The 16,696-nt window shown below is 42.2% G+C and overlaps 1 protein-coding gene across 2 annotated transcripts in view; it reads left to right on the top strand.

Annotated features, from left to right (window-relative positions):
* The window catches only part of USP38 (ubiquitin specific peptidase 38), a 47,418-nt gene that overhangs the window by 12,221 nt on the left and 18,501 nt on the right, over positions 1-16,696 (top strand). For both annotated transcript variants that reach the window (XM_040331474.1, XM_040331465.1), the window contains exons 3-6: positions 180-315; positions 4,988-5,117; positions 7,900-8,001; positions 14,027-14,185. In XM_040331474.1, coding sequence (XP_040187408.1) covers positions 180-315; positions 4,988-5,117; positions 7,900-8,001; positions 14,027-14,185 — 527 coding nt within the window. The remainder of the gene's footprint in view (positions 1-179; positions 316-4,987; positions 5,118-7,899; positions 8,002-14,026; positions 14,186-16,696) is intronic.

Below are 16,696 nucleotides of genomic sequence, written 5' to 3' on the forward strand. Positions count from 1 at the left end.
AGAAAGTAACAACATTTGTGCCAAAAATATGTATTGAAGGCCTTCCAGTTATGTTCTTAATGCTTAAGAATTCACAATTTGTGTTCTCTTTTTTTTTTTTTTTATATTCTAATAGTCAAATGTTTATGTAATCTAACCTTATATGGCTAAAAACTGACAACCTAAATTCTGTGTTTCAGATGTTTCATTTGAACCATCTGTTGCTTTGGCGAGTCTTGTGCAGCACATTCCCTTACAGATGATTACTGTTCTCATCAGAAGTTTGACCACCGATCCTAATGTGAAAGATGCAAGCATGACTCGGGCTCTCTGCAGGTATATTATGCCATACTGGCTACAAAGAACTATTTCCACACAACTTGTGGACAAAGGAAATCACTGTGGAGAAGTCTTAAAGTGGAGTTCCACCCAGAAAAAAATATGTTCACAAAAAATCCTTAAAGGAGTTCTCTGAGCTAAAACTTTTAACCCCCGCTGTGCCCGTGCTGTAAAACTATACAAAATAAACTTTCACTTACCTGCCTACGATCCCCCGTTGTTCCGATATCGCCGTCCCGTTCTCCGGTCCCGGTCTCTTCCACTTCCTGGGGGTCGGTGACTCACAGTGCGCTCAGCCTATCAGCGGCCGCGACGGGACATTGCTGCGGCCGCTGATAGGCTGAGCGCACTGTGAGTCACCGACCCCCAGGAAGTGGAAGAGACCGGGACCGGAGAACGGGACGGCGATATCGGAACAACGGGGGATCGTAGGCAGGTAAGTGAAGGTTTATTTTGTATAGTTTTACAGCCCGGGCACAGCGGGGGTTAAAAGTTTTAGCTCAGAGAACTCCTTTAAAAAAATTGAATTTTTTTAATACTCGCCCGAAATACCTGTTGCTATGCGGAAGTCCGTATTCTCCCTCTTCCGTAACCGCAGACTGTCTTCTTCTGCATCCTCTTCTAGTGAATAGGTAGCGCTGCTTTCTGGGAACTGTGTAATCCCAGAGAGCAGCCGCCCATTTACTAGTCAGCGCGAGACTCGAGCATGTGCAGTAGGAAACGGGCAGTGAAGCCGTAAGGCTTCACTGCCTGTTTCCCTTAGTGTGAATGGCGGCACGGGACCTGCACCAATCGGGGGGGGGGGGGGGGGGCATCAGCGCGGGCGAGTAGGACAGGTAAGTGTCCTTATTAAAAAAGTCAGCAGCTACACTGTTAGTAGTTACAAAAATTGTAGTTGCCGACTTTTAATAAACGGACACTTGCTTGTCCAAGGATCCAGCGCCGTCCTCTCCCAGTTTGGTTCTTCTTCAGATCCCCAGCACCGGTATTAACCACTGTTAATTGTGTGCCAGCAGCTTCACCACGGTTGTGGCGCATTAGTCAGCAAAAGTGGGGGTTAAAACAGCTGTTGAGGCATCACGTCACTGCCTCGTCACCAATCATTAGCCTCTGAAACATCTAAACGTAGATCATGCTTCAAAGGAAAGGGTTTTTCAGATGCACAGATAAATCTCCCCTAAAAGTATGTCAATACAAATGTGTGAACATTTTACAAAGCTGCACAGTATCTACTGGTGCCTCTCCACTTCATAGGCTTTTTTCTGTAAAAGGTTACTAAAGAAGCAATTTTTTTTTTTTTGGACACTAGTTACACTACTGCTGATCCTTTCCTTCAAACCTCAGTCTGGGTGCATCCCTAGTTTGCACACCACAGAGTACCAACACTTTTTCTCATGTCTTCACCAATACCAATTACCCTATTTTTAGTGACCGTTTTTTAGGGCTTGTTCACACCATACATGCATGAAAACTGCACAGATTTAACTTGCAGAGACCTCAGTTCACATCAGTTTTCATGTGCATTTCAATGAGTTTTTTCAGCCTGTTTACATGTGTACAGGTTGGCCGCAGTGCGATTTGATAAAAAGTCCTGTGCAATTTCAGTCTGATTTCTAATTTAATTTCACTTTGGAATCCCACTGCAAACCGGCTCGCACATGTGTGAATTGAGTCTGAAGGTATCGAAGCATTTGCACAAGAACAAGTACTTGTTAATTACTAGTGCAAACCAATCAGATGCCCCAGAGTGCTCCATAATTTGGTTCCTTCTATTTCCCTGCGGCTTACTTACTTGCACTAAAGTTTTAGAGAAGTTGTCCCTTCACCAGGACTTCTAGCTAAAAATACAGACAGATAAATTACCAATACATCATCCCCACTAACTTGAATATTCCAATTTATTAGGCAACTCACCAAAGTTACAATATTGGTGTTCGAGCGGCACTATCGCACTAACAGGGAAGGGCAATTCTGAGTGGCTCATCCCTCCCCATATTTCCCTCCCCATATTTCCCTCCCCATATTGCCAGCTGACCTATAACGCCAGGACCACACTAACTATCTTTTGATCTTTAAATTTATATCTCGGATATTCGCATGTGTTGGTGGCTTTGACATATGGATGAGGTCTTTTCTGGACCACCCCATCAATTAAGGGAGTTGGCAACGGCTGGTTGTAGAAAATGTTTGACGCGGTTTATGCTGATGTTTATATAAAACTGAGAGCTTGACTGTAATTTACTTTCCTGAAGAGGGCAACAACCCCTGAAACACAACTGCTTCGGAAGTCGCAACAAGCCATTCATCATTTCAATAGGGTCGATGACTTTAAATTTGTGCTACACAGTATAAAACTATCTATAGATAGAATTGTATGTTATGTCTTGGATATATGTTTCAATGATTTAAAATTTTGTACAACACATTTTTTACACTTTTTAATTAAGTGGTACCGTCAATGTCCTTAATACCAGTCTTTAGTGGGTTTTTTTTTTGTGCATCTTCTTTAATAGGATGTGGTACCAGATGTATTTGTCCAAACTTTAGTTGGGCCTCGGTGGTCTCTCCTCCCACTTTTTCTTTTTCCATGTATTACTGCACTGTCTGTCTGATTACAGCTTAAAGTCCAAATAGAGAGACTGCTTCTCAGAGAATTTGACGCAAGCATGCTGGTGGTTATTAGATGGAGCCAAAGCATAGTTTGCATATCCCAGAAGGTTGTGTCAGTACTTTCTAGTTCATGGATGCTTTGTAGTAGAAAATCTGTAGTGTGAATGGATGTTGGAGTAGAACTTTTACCCATAACTTGATAAAAAAAACATTAGAATAATGTTCTTTAGCAAGAAACCTACATCCCACATTGATAGTTATGCTACCAGAATTAGTCTGCTCTAAATTGCCTCCACCATTGTTCCTTTTTCTTCTCGTTGGAGGCTGCCATTATGCTGAAGCTCAGAGCGCCTCAGCGGCAGTGAATCTTTAGGCTGTCTGCAGATCGGCCTCTACATTTTTATCACATTGCCAATAAAAAATAGCAACTGAACACGTGTAGAGCAGGATGAGATTGTGTATTAATTTTAAACAGTATAGGCACTTATTTTTAATGTTTTACATAGCATAGTTATACCTGCAAAACGGGTCCAGCCCTCTAGCAGGACAAAATTTTCGGACTAAAGTTCCAATTTAAAGCGGAGGTCCTCACAAAAAGTGAACCTCCGCTTTTCGCAACTCTCCGTGTCACATTTGGCACCTTTCAGGGGGGAGGGGGGTGCAGATAACTGTATAATACAGGTATTTTCACCCACTTCCGGGAAAAGACTGCCGCTCTTTGCGTCACCCCCCGCTGTCTTCTGAGAAACGCACTGGTCCCAGGAGACATCGGGAACCAGTGAGGGCACACCGTGCGGATCGTGCATGCGCAGTAGGGAACTGGGCATTGAAGCAGCAACGCTTCACGGCCTCGGCTGCCGACATCGCGGGCACGTTGGACAGGGAAGTGTTCATTTTTTTGAAAGTCAGCAGCTGCAGTAATTGTAGCTGCTGGCTTTAAAAAAAAAAAATATGAAAAATGTGGGTGGACCTCCGCTTTAAAGCTGACAGAAGTTTACAAAAAGTAAATGGAGTACCATACTGGTATGGTGTGTTTTAGTCTCAAGTTTCACTTGTGGGGGATCCATGAGAAAAGTATGGACCTTTTGACTAGAAAGTATTTTGGCACTGCACTTGCATTAGTGGAAACAATAGACCTTCGCTTGAAGATGTTCATGTTGGTCATATTCTTCAAATTTCAGTTACATTAACCTATTACTCAGATTCAATTGCTTCCTACTTGTGCGTTACCAGATTGTGACAGAAATCTATTGATTTCAAATGATCAGCTGGCTTTATAATTGTTGACATGCGCAATAGCTGCAAAAATGTAATTTGCTTAAAACAAATAAAACCGCGGGCGCCATATTGCAATAACAATGTGAGGAATAAGGCTAACATTTGACTTTTCCCACGTTGGCTATCCTACATCCCAGCCAATGGTCTTATGGCAATGTATCTAGGAACATGCTTGTGTACGCAGATGTTTGCTTGCTGGAGTTGTTGCAAACTTTCTTGCATATTCTACTGTGTTTTTTTTTTCCCAATCTTATTACGTTGCTGTTTCTGGCTGCATTCACACCTGAGCGTAGCGTTTTGCAGCGTTTTTTACCGCGATTTGCCGTGACAAAATGCGGCGTTTTTTACCGCAATTTTTTTACAGGTCTAGGGTCACCAATGTAAAACGCCCAAATTCAAGCGACAAAAAAGGGTCCAGAACTTGTTTGGGCTTCAGGCGTTCGGCGTCAGGCGTTTTGTAGTGGAGATGTGAACCATCTCCATAGAGAATAATGTATTTTTTTCCCCTCTAGCGTTTTGGGGCGTGGCGCTTCAGCCGACAAAACGCTCAGGTGTGAATGCAGCCTTAGGTGCAAATTACTTGAGGATTTATCTACATGATGAATGCTTTATAGGATGTTGGCTATTCTCTGTATGGCAATGTTCAAGGGATACATAACCATGTGTTTACCAGAGTGGCTCATTAGTACTTCTATCATTAGAAAAAAAACGTCTCATTAGTTATTGACTCTTGTGGCTAGAGAAGCTCAGTGCTTAGAACATGATGTCCCTTCTCTTTCAGGATGATTGACTGGCTTTCCTGGCCTTTAGCACAGCATGTGGAGACATGGGTGATCGCTCTGCTGAAGGGACTGGCAGCAGTCCAGAAATTTACTATTCTAATTGACGTTACTTTGCTAAAAATTGAACTGGTATGTAAGTTAATATTTCTATTAAATGATTTCATCTATAGATGTATTTTTATTGCAGTTCCTGAAGAGCAAAGATCTTTATCTTCTGTATAAAAATTGGAATATTCAAGTTAGTGGGGATGATGTACTTGCGAACAACATCTGTAATCCTGATACTTGCAAGCTACTATATATAAATAATCAGATCTGATCTTTCTTCCTGGTCAGATAGTTTCTTTAAGTATTTGCCTCTTTGATGGAAAGTTTAATTACTTGGAGAATTCTAAAACCAAGCTTCACCGTTTTCACAATTTTGAACATCAAGCTATCACTTTGTAAATATACCGACATTTTTACTTTTCTTCTTCTTATTATTATTATTATTGTTATTATTATTATCTGAAGTTTTGTCCAGATGCAGTAGACAGCTTCTAGGGCCTATGGGCATATATAGACATGGGTCAATATAATCCTATAATTTTACTGTTCTTCATATGGTACTCACCCGTTCGGGTTCTGAGTTGCCCCTTTTAAGGCTTCATGTACACTGGCAGTTCCTAAACTTAAAGGGGTTGTAAAGGTTCCTATTTAAAAAAAAATAATAAACATATCATACTTGCCTCCACTGTGCAGCTTGTTTTGCACAGAGTGGCGGCTTTCTCGGCTCCTCCCCACAAGAGCTAACCCCCTTCTGGGAAGCGCTCTCCCAGAGGGGTTAGCTCACTGGTGGCGGCATAGCCGCCGACTGTATCACTCGGCCCCAGCGCAACGCTTCATTGATTTGATTGACAGCAGCGGGGGCCAATGGCTGCGCTGCTATCAATCATCCAATGAATGAGCAGAGAAGCCAGCGCATTCACGACACGGGACTTTCGAGGGCTTAGGTAAGTAAACGGGGGGGCTGCTAATCGTCGGATGTTTTTTCACCATAATGCATTAATCGTGACGGTGAAAAAACATATACCTTTACAACCCCTTTAAGTTTAGGAGCTTTGGTGTTTCTTTTTTTTGCCAAAATTCCTACACTCGACTCCATAAAAGCCAATGTACACATGAGCTTTTAGCAGAGTTACGGAGCTGCCGCGTTTGTAAGCATCAGTCTCCCTCTCCTGGATGTGGAAGAATTTTGTTTGTGATAGAAACGTTTTGACCACTGGCTGCAGGAAAACGCTAAATCGCAGCATAATTTTGCTGCAGTAAATGTAGGGCAGTGTAAATGATGTCTTAGCCTGCTGATTGTTAAAGTAACAAATTGATGGTCTTATTGCTCTTCCCTCATCTATAAACATATTCAGTGTTTGGGGTCAATCTGAAAAATAGATTTAAACCATGTATGGGCACACTGAATATACCCAAGTTGATCGATTAACTTGGGTACTGTACAACCGGCCTGCCTGATTTTGCATGCAATTTATGGCTAGCAGATGGTATAGCCACTAGCGCCGCTTAAAAGGTGGTAAAGTGTCTCCAGTGTGAAAGGGATTCAAGTGACAGCACCTGGGATACTTAAAGCGGGAGTTCACCCATTTGTAAAAAAAAAAAATTTCTCCCCTTAGCTTCCTGCTCGTTCGGTCTAGGGGAATCGGCTATTTGTATTAAAATATGAGCAGTACTTACCCGTTTTCGAGCTGCATCTTCTTCCGTCGCTTCCGGGTATGGGCTTTGGGAGCGGGCGTTCCTTCTTGATTGACAGCCTTCCGAGAGGCTTCCGACGGTCGCATCCATCGCGTCACTCGTAGCCGAAAGAAGCCGAACGTCGGTGCGGCTCTATACTGCGCCTGCGCACCGACGTTCGGCTTCTTTCGGAAAATCGTGACGCGATGGATGCGACCGTCGGAAGCCTCTCGGAAGCCTGTCAATCAAGAAGGAACGCCCATTCCCGAAGCCCATACCCGGAAGCGACGGAGAGGATGCATCTCGTAAACGGGTAAGTACTGCACATATTTTAAAATAAATAGCCGATTCCCCTAGTAAAAACGAGCAGGAATCTAAGGGGGAAAAGTGCCCTCTAAGGGTGAACCCCCGCTTTAATGTCTGCAGAAGCTGCCAATTGTCATTAGGAGTCTCCACTGCTCAGAGCGGCTCCTGCATAGTGGTCATGTACCACGTATAAACAATAGAGGGGAAAGGGGCATTTACAAAGGTTTTTTTAATTCTATATAAAGTTTTGCCTTATGGTAGTATTATAGGTTGTTTAAATACTTTTTTAACAAAGATAGGGTTCATATGAACTTAGATTTTTAGGGCCCTTGCACACGGGCGGACCGTTGAGGTCCGCCTGCCAGTTTTTTAGGCGGACCTGAACGGGCGCACCCTGCTCCCCTATGGAGCCACTGATGTCAGTGGTGACATGCCCTCTGACATCCGACCAGCTCCGATCCGTCAAAGTGTGATGGAGGAAACTCCTACTTTTCCATCCGTCGATTGGATCAGGTGACAAAGGACTCTACGGTCCGTTGTCATCAGATCCCCCATAGGAGAGAGTGGAGCTCTGACAGGTCGGTTCCTGCACAGTGTGCAGAGACAGACCTGTCACCTGCCTGCTCAGCGGGGATCGACGGAGCAGGCAGAGCACACGGACAGCCCTGTGTGAAAGGGCCCTTAGGGTTTACATATACCTCAAATATGATTGTTGCTTGTATGTATCCCTGCTGCAGTTGAAATGTGGTTTTCAGTATTCTCATATAATAATGGCACAACATGCATTTGTTCTTTCAATACAAGCAGTATTTACAAATACAGTAGTATATGATATACATAAGATTGATATATATTATAAATGTTTTTTCTAATACTGTTCCAGGTATTCAACAGACTGTGGTTTCCACTGGTAAGACCTGGAGCATTGGCTGTGCTTTCTCACATGCTGCTTAGCTTTCAGCATTCTCCAGAGGCTTTCCATATGGTATGTTTTAAGAAAAATGTATATGAGCATTATTACTTCACCATTCAAATACAGCAATAAGTGTTCCATAAACCATTTTTTCACCTTTTCTTAAAGGATCACTAAAGGAAATTTTTTTTTTTAGCTAAATATCTTCCTTTACCTTACTGCAGTCCTGGTTTCATGTCCTTTTGTTCGTTTTTGCTTTGAAGTTGCTGTAATTCTGCTGTGATCTCCACACTTCCTGCTTGTCTGGCTCCTTATGAAAAATCTCATGGCAGCTTTTCACTGTGGTCCAAGCTGTGTGTCTAAAACTCCTCAGAACCAATCAGATTCATTTTAAAAACAAAACACTGCCCTGGATTTGTTTGTTTTTGTTCTGTGGGTCTCTTTACTTCACATAAACATGAAACCAGTTTAAAAACGAAAGTGAAACTGCAGGCACATTATATGATTGAATATAATCTATTTTTAATCATTTTTAAAAGGAATCGGTTAACTTTTATGTCTATATACCCTGTAAACAGTCATTTCAGCAAAAAAAATGTTTCCTTTAGTGACCCTTTAACACGAATTGTTTCATCGGCATTTTTATGGTTTCCCTCGAGGTATGTGTTATATTGTGCACATGAAATGTTTTGTTTATGGTGCAATTTCTGCAATCCTGTATCAGTCATCTCAGTCATAATTTTTCTAAAGCAACCCTGTTGCTATTTCAAACATAAAGTAACTTGTACCTATGTAGAGTATATACTGTATACAGTGCATCTGGAAAGTATTCACGGCTCCTTACCTTTTTCCACATTTTTTTTGTTTTTGTTACAGCCTTATTCCAAAATGGATTAAATTCATTATTTTGCTTAACATTCTACAAACCATACCCCATAATGACAATGTGAAAGAAGTTTGTTTTGAAATCTTTGCCAATTTAAAAAAAAAATAAAAAACAAAAAAAATATACATAAGTCTTTGCAGCCTTTGCCATGACACTCAAAGTTGAGCTCAGGTGCATCTTGTTTGCACTGATCATCCTTGAGAGGTTTCTATAAGAGCCCTTTCACACTGGAAACTCCTATAACGGAGCGTTAAAATAGCGCTAAAACACTGCTATTTTACTGCGATTCTACCACGTTTTTACAGCGTTTTCAATTCATTTCAATGGAGAGGGTCGTTTTTGGAGCGGTTTTTTTCAGCGCTCAAAAGCTGCTCCAAAGATGCTGCTTGCAGGACTTTTCTCAACGCTCCTCCAGCGCAACGCCTCAGTGTGAAAGGGTCCATTGAGATGCATGGGGAGCGTTTTGATAGCGCTATTTTAACCACAAAAACGCACCAGTGTGAAAGGGCTCCAACTTGAGTGGAGTCCACCTGTAGTATATTCAGTTGAATTTACACCTGTCTATATAAGGTCCCACAGTTAACTGTGTATGTCAGAGCACAAACCAAGCCATGAAGTCCAAGGAATTGTCTGTAGGCCTCCGAGACAGGATTTTTATCAAGGCACAAATCTGGGGAAGGGTACAGACCGTCATCAGTAAATTGAAGTTTGGAAGCACCTGGTCTCTTCCTAGAGTGGGCCGCCTGACGGATCGGGGGAGAAAGGGTCCTTAGTCAGAGAGGTGACCAAGAACCCAAATGTCACGTTTCTCTGTGGAGAGGGGAGAACCTTCCAGACAAAAAAACATCTCTGCAGCACTCCACCAATCGGGCCTGTGTGGTAGAGTGGCTAGACGAAAACCACTGCTCAGTAAAAGGTCTGGAGTTTGCCAGTTTGACTCTCAGACCATGAGAAACAAAATTCTCTGGTCTGATGAAACAAAGATTGAACTCTTTGGCCTGAATGGCAAGTGTCATGTCTGGAGGAAGCCAGGCACCGCTCATTTCCCAGCCAATACCATCCCTACAGTGTAGCATGGTGGTGGTAGCAGCATGCAGTGGGGGTGTTTTTGAGCGGCAGGAACTGGGTGACTAGTCGGGATCAAGGGAAAGATGAATGCAGCAATGTACAGAGACATCCTTGATGAAAACCTGCTCCATATTGATCTGGACCTCAGACTGGGGTGAAGGTTCCAACAGGACAAAGACCCTAAGGCCTCTTTCAAACTGGGGCGGGAGCCGCGGTGGCGGTATAGCGGCGCTAAAAATATCGGCGCTATACCGTCGGGTTTGCCGCAGGATTCGGCCGCTAGCGGTGCGGTATTGACCCCCACTAGCAGCCAATAAAGGGTTAATACCGCCCGCAATGCGCATTGCGGGCGGTATTGCCGCGGTTTCCCATTGTTTTAAATGTGAAGGAGAGGTATACACGCCGCTCCTCTCACCGCTCCTAAGATGCTGCTGGCAGGAGATTTTTTTTCTCTCCCGCCAGCGCATCGCCTCGCCTCAGTGTGAAAGCTCTCGGACTTTCACATTGAGTTTGCAGTGCAGGAGTTTTTCGGGCAGTATAGCATAGCTATTTTAGCACTGTACCGCCTGAAAAACTCCTCAGTGTGAAAGGGGTCTAAGACTTGAGGCTGTAATTGGTGCCAAAGGTGCTTCAACAAAGTATTGAGCAAAGAGCTGTGAATACTTTTGTGTAGTAGTGATTTTTTTTTTTTTATAAATTTGCAAAGATTTGAAACAAACTTCTTTTTACGTTGTCGTCATGGGGTGGTGTTTTGTAGAATTTTGAGCAAAATAATTAATTTAATCCATTTTGGAATAAGGCTGTAACCTAATCGTGTAAAAAGTGAAGCGCTGCAAATACTTTCCAGATGCACTGTATTTGCCTATCATGCATCTCCCTGATCCTAATAATTGGTCCAGCAAAGTCCACTGAGGAAACAGACTGATTCTTCTAGTGTTAAGCCTCGTACACACGATTGAATTTTCCGCGGACAAAGTGTAGGACTTTTGTCCGAAGAGCGTTGGCCGTGAACTTGTATTGCATACAAACGGCAAATAATTGTTGGCCAACAAACACGAAACCACATGGTTTTTCAGCTCTTTAGCGCCAACCTTTGGGCAACTTCTGCTAATGTTGTCTTTTATGGTTGGCATTGGTTCAGAGCATGCGTGTTTGAACTTTGTATCTTTTTCTGAAGGACTTGTGTACACGCGATCGGATAATCCGACACCACACATTTGTTGTCAGAAAATTTTAAAGCATACTATCCCACATTTGTTGTCGCAAAATCCGTCAACAATTGGAGCATACAAATATCCAACAACATCCTACCATCACACAATTCCCGTCGGAAAGTCAGATCGTGTGTACGCTCCTTATGTCTGCAGTTCTTCAGCCTGACCTCTATGTCACTACTGTATCCTGTAACAATGTCTGCTGGGAGGACTTGTTCAGAGCAGCAGAGAGACCCAGGAGAATGATCTCCCATGAAGTGTTGGTTTCCCAGTGGACTTTGGGCATTTTTTAGGATCAGAGTGAGAATCGCGGGCATTGGAGACGTATATACTTTATTTGTATAGTTTTATGTTTATTATAGTGCCAGAATTTAGTTCAACTTAGTGTGAGTTTTACACAAAGCATAATATAGTATCATTATACCGGGATGCTGCCCGCAGCTGCAGGCAGCATCCCGGTATAATTTTTTAGAGCTGGCGATTGGCTGTCCAGGAGTAACAACCGATTGGTATCTATTTACTCTGCGTAACATCATCTTTCACATTATACAAAAAAATTGGGCTAACTTTACTTTTTAATTTTTTTAAAATTCAGAAAAATGAATTTTTCCAAAAAACGTTGCGTTTTTAACACTGCTGTACAAATACCTTGTGACATAAAATAATAAATATTGCAACAATCGCCATTTTATTCTCTAGATTCTCTGCTAAAAAAATATATATATATAATGTTTTGGGGTTCCAAGTAATTTTCTAGCAAAAAATTTGGATTTTAACTTGTAAACACCAAATGTCAGAAATGGGCTTAGTCATGAAAGGGTTAACAACATTTTTACCTCTAGCATGAGTTAAACTTACAGCATGTTTTTCATAAAATGTTATATTTCGGCCAGAACGTGGCGCCCTATTACCCCTTTATTTGTTTCCAGATTACACTTAACTGCTGTATTGTGTAAAGCCTCATTTACAAAGCCCTGTAGCTGGAGCTCCAGTTTACACATATGGCTTAACCACTTCAGCCCCGGAGGATTTGGCTGCCCAATGACCGGGCCATTTTTTGCGCTTTGGCACTGCATCGCTTTAACTGACAATTGCACGGTCATGCGACGTGGCTCCCAAACAAAATCGATGTCCTTTTTTTCCAACAAATGGCTTTCTTTTGGTGATATTTGAACACAGGTTTTGATTGCGCTATAAACAAAAATAGAGCGACAATTTTGAAAAAAGCAATATTTTTTACTATAATAAATATCCCCCAAAAATATCTAAAAAACAAATTTCTTAGTTTAGGCCGATATGTATTCTTCTACATATGTTTGGTAAAAAGAAATCGCAATAAGCGTATATTGATTGGTTTGCGCAAAAATTAAGCATCTACAAAATAGGGAATCAATTTTTGGCATTTGTAGTGTGCGTATGTATATGTATATATGTGTGTGTGTGTGTGTGTGTGTGTGTGTGTATACATATATATATATATATTTACTAGTACTGGTGGCAATCTGCGATTTTTATCGTGACTGCGACATTATGGCGGACACTTTTTTTGCTATTTTGGGACCATTGTCATTTAAACAGCGATCAGTGCTATAAAAATGCACTGATTACTGTGTAAATGACACTGGCATGGAAGGGGGTTAACCACCATGGGGCGAGGAAGGGGTTAAGTGTGTCCTAGGGAGTGATCCTAACTGGGGGGCTGTTATACCAGTGAGACGACATTGATCGGCAGTATATCAGTGTCCTGTCACAAGGCGGAACAGGGAAATGCCTTGTTTACACAGGCATCTCCCTGTTCTGCAGCTCCGTGACACAATCGCAGGACACCGGTGGACATCGAGACCACGGGTCCCACGGTCACGGAGCTCGTGGCAGCAAATTCACCTGTACGTTGCTTTGCCATTCTGCAGGAGGCAGTCGGCAAGCGGTTAATGACAGTGGACAGATATGCAATGATATTTCAGGTGAAACTAAATGTGCAATTAATTTTATCCTCACCTGTGCCGAGTTGCAAGTAATTATCGGTACACACGAATCGGACGAATGATCATCCGTTTTTGTTTTTTTTGTATGCTAATCTCACGTCGAATCTGATGAGTTTACTAAAGTCACGAAAATTCTCGTACGGCAGAATAAAAAAATCGATGTCGTGTTGTAATGCATTTGTATTGCATTTTTCGAACGACAGCTGTACTGATTAAACGAACATTTCTGTGAATGTCCCAATAAAATAAAATCTGATGAACTGTCCTGATCGGCTCTCGGAAGCTCTGTACTAACGATCCGATTATCGTACGATCGTTTCGAAAGCCGCATTTTTCGTACGATTTTCGGAACGTGTGTACGGGGCTTAAGAGATTACAATCAGTGGGATATTACTATGGGGGGGATATAGGGAGGAGAAAGAAGGCAGGTGCAAGGATGACATCTCCACCAGCTTTATTATAAAGGCTATGGTTCTCCAAGATTACTCTACATCATGGGAGTGGGTTCTCTAGTACAGTGGTCATCAACCCCGTCCTCGGGGCTCACTAACAGGCCAGGTTTCCAAGATAACTGAATTACATCACAGGTGATATAATTTGCTGCTCAGTGATTGCAGTATTCTAGTCTGCATCTCCCAAAGGTAATACATAAGACCTGGCCTGTTAGTGGGCCCTGAGGACAGGGTTGATGACCACTGCTCTAGTACACCAGAAACTTGCTAACTTAATGCACAGCAATGAGTTTGCCTGTTCAAGCTAAATGTATGTGAAGAGAGCGCTGATCCTTGGAACTGTTTGGGATGTGCACATATAATTGGTACCATGGGTTAACACACTCTAATGTCGTTGAAACATAATGTTTTGTTTTTTGTTTTTTTCTTTTTAGGTGCAATGTGTGTTTTATGTTTTTTTCCTATTTTTTTTTTTTAATTGTTTTCTTTCAGATTGTGCCACATGTTGTAAATCTGGTCCAGTCTTTTAAAAGTGATGGCCTCCCATCCAGTTCAGCATTCCTTGTTCAGTTTTCCGAACTGATGCACTGCATGATCTATCACTATTCTGGATTCCCAGACCTTTATGAACCTATCTTGGAAGCACTTAAGGTAAAAGCCTTTTTTTTTTTTTTTTTTTTTTTTTTTTTTTTCTCCACTCTTGAAAACTTTTCCCCATGGTCCCGTAATAGGCCATGTCTTTTTATATCTCCCCAGTTGAATGAGGGAAATGCTTAGAGTGTTTAACTTTAAATATTACAAATGTTTGAGTGCCCTGAAGTCTGGGGAAAAAAATAAACAGTCCCTAAACGCAGGTTTTAGGTTTACGGGTGTTACAATGCCTTTCTAACAGGGGGCGTTTGAATTTTACTTAGACATTGTATCTGTCTTTTTTGTGCTTGCATCTAACTTTCTTTTTTTATATTACCAGTAGTTTTATATTTGTGGTGTTTGAGATAAATACTGCAGAAAATGCAGGATAAAAAGTCTTTTGCCCATCTGAGAGCACAGTAAATAATGGTGTGAAGAGTACCAGCAGTTTCACTCACCACAGCTGCAGCAGAAGGGACTTTAACCACTTCCATACCGGGCCTATTTTGGCACTTCTTTCTTGCATGCAAAAATCATAATTGTTTTTTTGCTAGAAAATTACTCAGAACCCCCAAACACTATATGTTTTTTTAGCAGACACCCTAGGGAATAAAATGGCGGTCATTGCAACTTTTTATCACGCACAGTATTTGCGCAATATTTTTTCAAATGCCTTTTTTGGGGGGAAAAACGGTTTCATGAATTAAAAATTAAAAAAACAGTAAAGTTGGCCCAATTTTTTTTGTATAATGTGAAAGATGAAGTTGCGCCGAGTAAACGGATACCTAACATGTCACGCTTTAAAATTGCGCACACACATGGAATGGCGCCAAGCTTCAGTATTTAAAAATCTCCATAGGCGTCGCTTAATTATTCTTTACAGGTTACCAGTTTAGAGTTAGAGGAGGTCTAGTGCTAGAATTGTGGGCGGGACTTGCGTGTGTGTTCGCTTCTGAGCGCGAGCTACTGGGGATAGGGGCGTTTAAAAAAAAACTTTTTTTTTATTTTTTTAATCACTTTTATTCCTGTTACTAGGAATGTAAACATCCCTTGTAATAGGAATGTGTGTGACAGGTACTCTTTATGGAGAGATGCGGGGTCAATAAGACCCCACATCTCTCCTCCAGGCTGGAAAGCATGAGATCGTGAAAAAAAATTCACGGGTCTCATGTTTTCAGCCGCGATTGCGGCTTTTACATTCTGGTACCCGGGCGTGACGTCATAACATCGCGCCCGGGCCTCCGACGATCATAGAGATGACTTGTGACCATGTGGTCACCAGTCATCTCTATGCCTCCCATCCGGTGCCAGCAGATCGTTTCTCCGGGTCTCCGATGGCACGGGAAAACCCAGGAGAAGCACCAGATGGCGGCGGAAGGGGGGGAAGTCCCCTCCCGTCGCCTATAAGTACGATCAAGCGGCGGAACTGCCGCTATGATCGTTCTTATGGTGCACAGGATCACCGGCTGAAGAGATGGATATCTGAATGATGCCTGTAGCTGTAGGCATCTTTCAGATTACCCCACTGAAAGTCCAGGACGTCATATGATGTCCTTGGGTGGGAAGTGGTTAATGAAGGAAGCCCATACAGAGAAATACAGGGGCTTGCATTTCAGAACTATACTTAATTCTACATCTTAAATACAAATGTCGCAAAGGGTGGAGTTGGTATTTAAAAATGTATACATTTAATGCATAGTTTTACTCAAAGGGTGCGGATTGACAATTTAGGCAAATTGAGAAGCTTGGTCTAATGTAATAGTGGAACAGAATCTTAAAATTCCTATTTTGTTTTTATAAGTTTTTTTTTAACCTCATTTATAGGCCACCAAAATGTGTAATTTGATTAAAGCGAATGTGAAAAAGCAAAGCATGAGACTGATTTAAAGAAAGAACTCCCCTAGTACAAAACGCACAGTACCCTAAAATGCTTCATTGTGTAAGCTGTACACTCTAGGACAATGGTAAATCCCCACAATGCATGCAACACCGAACAATGGCACTTTGTGAAAAGAACCTACATAGAACAAGCTGAAAGTGCAGCCTATAGAATGCAGAGAAAGTGAGACTAACGATTTTTTTTGTCAGATTCCATGGTCAGTGTGTACACCTACATTTAGCATTCATAATTTATTTTTAAAATTACGGAGTTGCATTGTTTCCTCTTTAACCACTTGCTATAAATATGCACTGATTACTGTATAAATGTGACTGGCAGGGAAGGGGTTAACACTAGGGGTTAATGTGTGCCCTGCATAGTGTTTCTAACTGTGGGGGGAGGCGAGTGACTGTGGGAGGTGACCGATGGTTGTCCCTATATACAACGGACACACCATCGGTCTCCTCTCCCTGACAGGACATGGATCTCTGCATTTTCACACAGGGATCCATGTCCCTGTCTCTGTGACTGACGATCGTGGGTGCCTGGCGGACATCGCGGCACCTGAGTGGCGCAGCGTGCCCGCGCGCCCTACAGTGGCCGGAGGCCTTATGTAGACGGCCTCCCGGCAGTTGACATCCACATTGCGGCCG

Source organism: Rana temporaria, chromosome 1, assembly GCF_905171775.1.
Source record: "Rana temporaria chromosome 1, aRanTem1.1, whole genome shotgun sequence".
NCBI lineage: Eukaryota > Metazoa > Chordata > Amphibia > Anura > Ranidae > Rana > Rana temporaria.